The 9503-nt window shown below is 43.2% G+C and overlaps 1 protein-coding gene across 1 annotated transcript; it reads right to left on the reverse strand.

Moving 5' to 3' along the window:
- Nucleotides 1-3219: 3219 nt before the first annotated feature.
- On the reverse strand, nucleotides 3220-9503 carry LOC116381735 (elongation of very long chain fatty acids protein 6-like). The gene is made up of 4 exons (XM_031844124.1): nucleotides 9232-9503; nucleotides 7169-7300; nucleotides 5631-5782; nucleotides 3220-4710 (listed from the first exon to the last, which is right to left on the reverse strand). The coding sequence occupies exons 1-4, from the start codon at nucleotides 9306-9308 to the stop codon at nucleotides 4280-4282; spliced, it is 792 nt and encodes a 263-aa protein (XP_031699984.1). The 5' UTR covers nucleotides 9309-9503; the 3' UTR covers nucleotides 3220-4279.

Consider the following 9503-nt stretch of genomic DNA (forward strand, 5'->3'; position numbering starts at 1 on the left):
ACGGTGGACTGGTCTCTGCTGGAGTCTGAGCTGGAGGAGTTTCTGGTGAACCTGCATGAGTTCATCTGGTTTCACCAGAATCCGACCCGGTGGCTCCGATGACGAGCATTAAGAATAACTCTATAGAAACAGACCATCTTCTCTCTGATGGTCTCTTTACTGATGGAGGTCTGATAGAGGATCAGGACTACACAGACTGGTTCAGAACCAGTTAAACGTTCCTTCTGTAATACAAACGACGACTAACTTTACCTCAGAATTGTATTTAAGTACATTGCTTGATTCCACCACTGCAGTGATGATTGGAGTATTTAAGTTGGTGGGATTTCGCTGCAGTGAAACACAAACTCTGAACATGAAATACAGTCACAGAGCAGAGCTGTGTGTCGTGAACTTAATCCTTTACGCACGTATCAGGTAAAGTCGAAGCTTCCTCATCGTCCTCTGATGTCGCCGCCCACAGCTGGCTCAAACCAGCAGCGGTTCATATCTCAGCCTGGACGCCGACAGTAAAGAGACCGTTTCTTTGTTACTCGTGGTTGTGAGTGTGGAGGACGGATTATCACTGGTCTCGAGGTTCAAGGTTCAATGTGTTGTAAAGAGTTGAGCAAACAAAATCTAGTTGTCATCCCAAAAACCTTTATATGAAAGAAGAAACAGTGATTTTTAATATGGTTCTCTGTCACAGAACCACAAAGAAAACCTCTGAAACAATGAACGCAGTCCGTTTAAAACCGTTATTGTGACGTATTTATTGAAACGTTTCAACCTGTAACTCGTCTCATCGATCCGTGACGGGACAAAGTAACAGAAGCATCGTTTGGCACACACATGAACCCCAACATCATCATCTTCAAGTTTAAAGAGGTTCTGAGCAGGAATCATCACTGACGCTACAAAAACACTTCACCTGGTTCCTTCTCTGCTTCAGTAGAACTTCAGGTTCACTAGCAGAGAGAAGTACTGAAGCTTCATGTTGGTGGAAAGGATCATTCAGAGCCACACGAGTGGAGTCAGCACTTCATACATCACTCCATGGTTACATTTCCAAAAAGGTGGTTTTGTGATTTCATAGATTCTTTGTGGCCGGAAGAATAAAACATCTGCACAGATTTAAACATCTGCAAACAGAGGACATCATGACACTACTTTAAGACGTGCTGCAGATGAATAAAAGGTGAAAACATGACGCTACGCGAGCGACTCACGGAGTAACGTAGGAAGTGCTGAAAACACAACGAGCCTTTGTTTAAAGCCTTGCAGTACGTGAACGTCAGCTCCTCCACAACAAACAGAACGTACAAGAGGTTCGATTTAACGGCAGAACAATCGTCTTTACTTCATATGTTCAAGCCAGAATCAGCCCTCGATCTCTAAAGCGCTACCACACATTTACCCGACGGGGGAGAAAACACAGAGGACGGCATGAAGCTACACATATCACTAATTAAACATGAAGTATTAACGTCCGACCCTCCAGCTCTGAACACTTGAGAGGCAGAAACGGTGTCGAGATGAGTTCCTTCAGCAGATGTGAGAGAACGTACAAACATCTGGATGGGAAATAATCCTAATAAACTGACGTCTACCAGGTGAACTTCACATCTGCTGGAGAAATATATAGAAAATAAATAGATTCTAATTATTTACAAATGGACACGTGTTGTAACGTCTCCAGTGGTTCTACAGCCCACATATTAATCTATGACGCACAATTTAAACCAGACTGTAGCTCAGTGATGATCAGATCACGTCTAGTGTGCGGTCGGTCGGTCGGTCGGTCGGGGGGAATAATCTGGATTACAGCACACGAGGAATAAGTAGAGGAGGAGGAGTTTGACTACGGTAAAGTCAAACTGTGTGAGCATGAAACAACTTTACACACATTAGCTTATGTTTGCAAAAGAGGAATGTGAGTTGACACTTCATGCATGAATCTTCAAATAAAGATCAACGTGAGGGTTAAAGGAATATTACCTGTTACATAAAATCACATACTTTACATTAATTTCAATACTGGAAACTCTCCAGAGAGCTTTAAATCCTTTTAAATCCTTCAAATGCACATTCGCTCTCCGGTTTCACAGCCACGGACTCTCAGATACGTGATCCAAGACGACTTTGACTCGTAGTTTTGGGGCCGAGTCACATTTTCACAGATTTCTTTGCGTCGATCAACCAGAAGAAATGAACCAGAATCAATTGATTCAATGTTCAACTAATCATTTGTGTTTGCCTATTTGTGTTCATTTTTATACATCATCTTTTATCTTAAAGTCTGTTTCAATTAAAGGAAAACTTCATCCACACAACGACAGTCTGTATATAAACGACTGACCTCGTTTTACTTTGAATTCTTGAAGAACACGTTTTCTCTCGTCTGACTTTTCTCAGTTTTTGGCGTGAGAGAAAAACAAAGTGTTCCTCAACAGTTCAAGGTGAGCAGCTGTAACAAACGCTCATTCTGTGGGTCAAGTATTCCTTTAAACTCAATAATGAACTAGTTTGTGATGTGTGATGATGACTGGAGCATTACTGCAGGTACATGATCAGATATCAGTCCTGCATGAAGAGTTCGGAGAACAATAAGAGAAACCACGGCTCTTTCTTTTAGGTCTAAAGTCTACAGCAAACACAAGTACTCACAGTAGTAGTACTACAGTAACTGTGGAAGTCAGTTTCAGATTCATAAAACAGATCTCGGCTTAAACAAACATGACGCATCGCGTCCTTGTGCAAACACAGGTTTCTACGTCTGCTGCTGGTTTCAAACAAGAGAATGTAAAACTCTCCGTCCGGTGTCAGTGATGAGCTGAGCTGCGGAAGGCAACGTGTGCACAGTGACCGAGTGTAAACGTATTGTTCCGTCTTATTTTAAACAGAAGAACAGAAAGGACTTTAAAACAACGCGTTACACAACTCGCTCATTGGAAGGTTGTGTTTCTCTGGGCGGCTGTGAGACGAGGAATGTGTTCGGATCTTATCGTCTGTGAGAACACACAGTGTGTGATTAATGATCGTCAGTGTTCCTCTTTCTCAAAGTGTGTGTCAGCTTACTGTCACCACACTGAAGATAAAGAAAGACCTACGTGTGTGTGTGTGTGTGTGTGAGAGAAACTAAAGGTCATAAAACAACCTTCTTTCATTCAGTGCGTTGTGAAGTCTTTGTTCCCTTTTGTTATTAAACTCACTATCCTGACGGTCACGCTTGTGCTCGTACTAAACAGATTATAAAGGAATAGTTCAACATTTTGGGTAATTGGACTTCTTGTTTTCCGTCTAAGCGGTGTGTTACAGTGTTAGCGTAGCTTAGCGTAAAGACTGGAAGCAGGACTTTTGACGTTTAATTATTTACGTTATTTTAGAGGTTTCTGTTCCCACTTTAGATAAAACTAATAAAACTGGAGAGATGTTTCCCTCTGCTGCAAGTCTTTATGCTAAGCTAACCATCAGATCAATACTTAAAGCGTGACGAGCTTCCTTTTCCCAACATGTTGAACTGTTCCTTTAACTATTCTAAATTCATCAGTACATTAAATCTATTATTTTGTTCTACTTCAGAGCTTTTAAGGATGATCTCTTTTCTGTTACAACAAACGCACATTTGTCCTTCAAAGGTTGTTTTCTACTGGTCAAGAGTCTAAGTCACCGAGGCGATAATATAAATGCAGTGAGGACAAAGTAACGTGTTTGTCAAGCACAAACACGTTACTCTATTTCCCTTCTTAAAGGCACAGTGTGTAGGATCTAGTGGTCTGTTTGCTAACTAAATACCTCTCCGCTCACTCCTGGACTTTACAAGCCTGTGACCGTCCTGACCGTTACAACTTGAGGAGCAACGGACGTCAGACAGGTGACGTAAACACTTGAAAGTCAGCGTTTGGTTTGTCCGTTCTGGGCTACCGTAGAAAAAACATGGCGGTGCAACGCGGCGGACTCCGCCTCCTGATCTTTATGTATTTATGACGGTCATGCTAAGCTAACGAAAATAGTTTCAGGGGATTATACACTAATGAAAACATATTTATGTATATTATGTTCCATTTCTGCTGAAAGATGCCCTACGCACTGTGCCTTTAAATGAACCTGAACCGGTCTCCTCTAAATCCATGAATGCGTCACTGTGTCGAGCTACAGGTGCCTATAAAAAAGTCAGGTGAAACTGAGGAGGCCCATGAGTCAGCATGAAGCAATCAGCTGGTTGTGGCTCACACAGTCATGGCCGCCTCGCAGCTGGTCACTTTCTACGTTATGGCACGCTTCAACAACACAAGACACGCTACTCTGCTTTGGACCCTTTGTCCCCGGAGGAGCCCCCGAGGTAGGATTTGTAGAAGAACAAGGCAAAGAGGACCAAGTAGCTGAGGTACATGAGGGTGCCCCACGCGATGTTATCCAAGTAGGACGGGCAGCGCACCTCGTGCATCCAGCGGTACACCAGGCCCAGCACCGCCAGGCCCATCACCATCTGCAGGATCTGGGTGGCCGTGATGATCATGGCGAAGGGGCGGGGCACCCGCAGGCCACCCGCCTTGACCGCGTAGTACGTGTACATGAGAGAGTGGACCAGGTAATTCATGGTCATGAACCAGCCGCCGCCCGCCACCTGGTCCTTGTAGGAGTACCAGGAGTAGAGCAGCACGGTGATGTGGTGGTACCAGTGCAGGAAGATGAGGCGCTGCTTCCGCAGGACGATGAACACCGTGTCACCTGGGGGAGGAAGACCATCGAAGGGTTCGTGAAGAGCAGTACTTTAAGATCAGACAAAATTCAATCGCAAAATGACATAAAGTTTAAGAGCTTTCCTTTTAGTTTCAAAGCTCGAAACCCATTTAAAGGTGAAATGTTGTTGTTTTGTGTTTTAAATGCCGTTTACTTTATTCTATTTTCCGCGGGCTTTGCTGAAAGCACCACCGTTTGTTATCAGGTGATGCTCGTTCATATATTTTAGAAGAGCACCAGCTGAACCTAACCAGCACAAACTTAGTTAGATGTTAAGAGGTTTCATTCTGCACCACGAACGTACGTAGGTTCCCGTGCGATGACGAGCAACAGCTCGGCTGCACTCACGTTACCCTTTGATGGACGGTGTGCAGGTCTTTAACGGTACAGAGTATTTATGTCGACACTCTTCCTGTCTGCAGCTGAGGAAACACCGTCTCTGGATCCATCATCCTCTAACGGGATGTTCTTGCCATCTCAGCATCTTCCTCCACAGAGAGACGGAGGAGCAGCTCTTAAGATGATTGTCTGCTTATTACACATTTACTGGAAAGTTTAAGCGCTACGAAGAGGAAGTGAGAGAAATGATTTCATCTCTTCAGGTTCATGTCCATCTAAGCTTTGAGTCAGTAAATCCTCTCAGATCATTTGTGTTTACTAATTACACCTTAAACTCCCAATAACAGAGTTCTTAATGTGTCTGGTTAAATATTGTTAAAAACAATGTTATTTTTATTCCGTTGGTTACATATAACCATTTTTTCAAATGCATTTAAAAGCCTCATGTCAACATATAATTGGGGCCTGTTTGACATGGAAATATAGAAATTGCAAATCTGTTAAAACATCCGAGAAACACAATCCCTTGTGTTGCTGAGGACCGTATCAGAGAGGTTGGAGGACCTTACCGAGCTCGGGGGCCTTGCTGAGAACGAAGGCGTAGGCCCAGAATTTGCTGACGGGGGCGCTGTAGAAGCTGTTGTCACACACCGACTGTCTGAAGCCGCTGGTGGTGAGGATGTGCAGCATGTACGATCCAGTCCTCAGGGCTCCTATGATGCTGCAGAGGGAACCCACGACACGCAAACACATCAGAGCAACTCGGAAACAAACCTCTCCATCAGCCGGAAAACTGGTGAATGACCCAACACCGAGATCAATCTGGACCTGTGACCAGGAGTACGTGTACACGAGGGCTAGAGGGACCGAGATCTTAACCCTCTGAATATTATCTCCAAAATTACACAATCTATCACATCCAGCAGCTGTAAAAGCAAACATAATCATCAGAATGTCATCTCTCCGACGGTCCTTGAACACATCACTGCTGCTCTCAGTGTCAGAAAATCATTTTAGATAATTTGTGTTTACCCATTACCTGGACATACATCTAAAATACCACCTTAAACTCCAAATAACAATCCATTTACAGGTCAAGAGAGTTCTATACGCATCTGATTAAACATAAAATATTGTTAAAAAAGCTTCTCAAATGCTTCCATGTCACCATATAATTAAGAACGTTTTGACATTGACACAGTGACTCAAAATCTGTTTTAAAAAAAAAAAGATATCTTAAAAAAAACACAAATACAGTCTGGTATTTTTCAACCAGATTTAGCACAATTTTGCCCCAAATAAACCGAACCAGATCATGTTAAAAACATGAAATTCTTCGCTCTATTTAGCAGCCATTCTCAGGTTACCGCTTGCACACATTATTCAGGCTTCATGCTATTAAATATTAAATACAATCCTTTAATTGGCCTAGAACAAAGGGGACGGTCCGAGTCATTTCTACGACCCATGTCATCGTTTCTCTTAAACACACCACTGAATGTCCGATGTTTCAGCTCTACTGCTGCCATAAACACTCGACATTACTCATCTCTATGATGCCAATAAAACCCTCTTAGAGTCCTGCAGTCATACATCGATCCAGAGATGCAGGAAGGAATTCATCTGCCAAACAATATTAAGACACAACTGAGAGAAACCGTCCACTGACACCACTTACCTCAGGTTTTATAAAACACAAACTCTACAATCTTGTTTGATAATTAGTTTCCCTATTGAAAATGTAAAAACTACACTGATGGAGGGACAGAGATGAGGAGCAGAGAGCAGCCCTGCCGGCATCAAACGCTGAGGAAAAACAAAGTAAACTAAACTCCATGCTGAGATTTTAACACTGTAAACACTTGTGTCCACATGCTTTTTGCTGGAATGTTCTAGACCCCTTAGATCCACCAAAAGGAAAACCTTAAAGATACCATAATTAAAGATGTTTCAGACAACACGACCGCTCGATAACTTATCTCAAATGATCATTTATTCTATAAAACGTCTGATTAACTGTGAAAACACCACAGACTGTTTTCTGCAGCAAGTTCATCAATTCAAGTGAAAGGATATAAAAAGTAAAGAGATGAGGACCGTGACTCACCTGAAGATGGCGAGGCTGAGCGACCACAGCATCAGCGGCCGGCGCAGGTTCAGCTTCGGCCTTTCCTTCATGAAGTGCTGCCCGCCGAACACGAACGCAGCGTACAGACCGCAGAACATGAAGGCTTTGCTCCTGTGGACACAACACAGCAGAACAACACACGGATCAGCATCACTGAAGGAGATAAGACCGTGTTAGACTGCATTAGACCGCCTTAAACCAGCGTTAGACCGCCTTGGACTGTCTTAAACCCGTCTACTTTTGTAGATTAAGAACGTCAGTTTTATTTATCTGGTTCCACTTACACAAACTGATTAAGGGCAGAAACAGAAAGGCTGTGTGTTAGAACCCGTTTAGAGTTGGACGACCTGAATCAGCCTCTAAACGTATTTTTGACATCTGTCTGGTGACAGATGTCAAAAATATATACATACATACATATATATATATATATATACATACATACATACATATGCGTTACATCTGTGAGGCTGTTTGGGAATAAACCAGATGACTAATCCAGATTGTCACAATACATATTAGAGTAGCTGCTGCTTGACCCAGTTAATGCTTCTGATGGTGAACGCATGAAGTCAAATCCCTCAGAGATACAAACTGATGTTTAAAAGTATATTCAGGCTTTCATGTTATTCTGCTGCGATCTGTTGGTTTTACTTTCGATTAATATCATTTAGTCTATAAACTCACTATTTTACAGACTAGTGTCGGGTGACCTTTCCTCCATTTCACCAACGACATCATTCCTCTTTAGGATTTATGATTGATGTAAGGACCCCCTGCTGTTCTCCAAAGTACCCTCAGCATACGACACACTATCCTGAAGGACAGACATAAAAACTTGTTAGAACATTTAGTTTTTAATGCATCAAATCCTGCTGAATACTTTTGGATTTTTAGCTTTCGGTCAAACAAGAAAGAAGCCGTTAGAAGACGTCATCTTTGTCTTGACTTCTGATAAACACGTTCATAGATTAAATAATAAATATTTAAACAAGCTCAAGGCAAACAGGAGCACTTGAGCTTCCTCTGGAAAGGGAGAAACATCCTCTGAAGTTTAACTTTGTTCATTTATTTTCTTCTTTCAATCTAACGAGACACATTTGCATAATAAATATCTACATTTATTGTAGTATTTCATGCAAATGACACCAGTTGACGGAGTTCAAGTTAAAGTCACGTCTTCACGGTTGCACCACACGTGTCAGAGAGACAGACAGGGTTTGTGTGCACGTGTCAGAGAGACAGGATTCAGGTGATAAGGAAGATGTTTCAGGGTGTGGCTGTGGTGTGAGGACAGAAGCACAACGGTGAAGCGTGCTGGTTTTAAGGTCCCACAGCAACACGGTAATAACAGATACTCTTCCCTGTAGTGATACTGACACAGAAGCACGTTAAAGTAAAGGAGGAAGAAGAGGAGGAGACACTAACAGTGAATTACTGCGTCCTATGAACATTAAAATGATCCATGCAGCTGCTGTCTGGAGGTCTCATGGAGTTGCATGATGACTCTGCAGAAGATAAATGCTGCAGCAGGTCTAAAGACATTTACACAAAGCTCCAGACCTGGTGAGGAGGATGTGGAGGATGAAGAGGGTGAGGATGAGGAGGGTGAGGATATGGAGGATGTGAGCTGCATTCCCCCCGGTACAGCTCACTCCCCTCTGTCTCAGAGCCACAGCTGTGTTTTACTTTCACTTCGTGCACAAAACTGCAGTCTTACTCTGCGTCTCTGTCGCTGGGTGGTGAGGGATCATTGTAGGTGCGTGCACAGCAGACGGACTAACATCTATTTGTTGCACTCAAATAGTTTTAATTCAGACCTATGGGAGGAAAATATGAAGTCACGTCGTCCATCCTCAAGGACGTGTGAATTGACACATAAACGTCGAATATGAAGCAGATTAACGGCGGTAAATGTGAGACACGTGGCTAACAGCCGGTGACAGGACGGACACGAGGAGACAGAGTTGAGTCTGTAGGAGGAAGAGGACCAAGACGACATCTTTTATCTCTTGTTTTAGCTTCTCTGTAAGCTAACATACCAGTTTTCCTGCATCCATTCCTGGGCTCGTCTTTCGTCGAACAGACGCTCGAAATCGTACTCCGCAGTCGCGTTCATTGTTTATTTTATCCGCTTTTCTTTCGCTATAAGACTCCCGAAGTTTCTGCTAAATGTGCCCGCGCCGGACCGGCCTTGTGACGGGTTTACAGCCTGGCTGCTGCTCCTTTATCTCCTCCAGCTGATATTAGCTGGATTGTGACCGGTTGGAGGATGCGGTACCAGACGTACTTCATCCAAGGACTCTCTCCTCTC

This window comes from Anarrhichthys ocellatus, unplaced genomic scaffold, assembly GCF_004355925.1.
Source record: "Anarrhichthys ocellatus isolate YVR2014 unplaced genomic scaffold, GSC_Weel_1.0 scaffold4, whole genome shotgun sequence".
NCBI classification, from domain to species: Eukaryota; Metazoa; Chordata; class Actinopteri; order Perciformes; family Anarhichadidae; genus Anarrhichthys; species Anarrhichthys ocellatus.

Coding starts and splice junctions, on each gene's coding strand:
- LOC116381735 (XM_031844124.1), bottom strand. CDS start 9,308: ATGAACGCGACTGCGGAGTACGATTTCGAGCGTCTGTTCGACGAAAGA. Junction 7,301..9,231: donor GAATGGATGCAGGAAAACTG/GTATGTTAGCTT, acceptor TTGTGTCCACAG/GAGCAAAGCCTTCATGTTCT. Junction 5,783..7,168: donor CTCAGCCTCGCCATCTTCAG/GTGAGTCACGGT, acceptor TTCCCTCTGCAG/CATCATAGGAGCCCTGAGGA.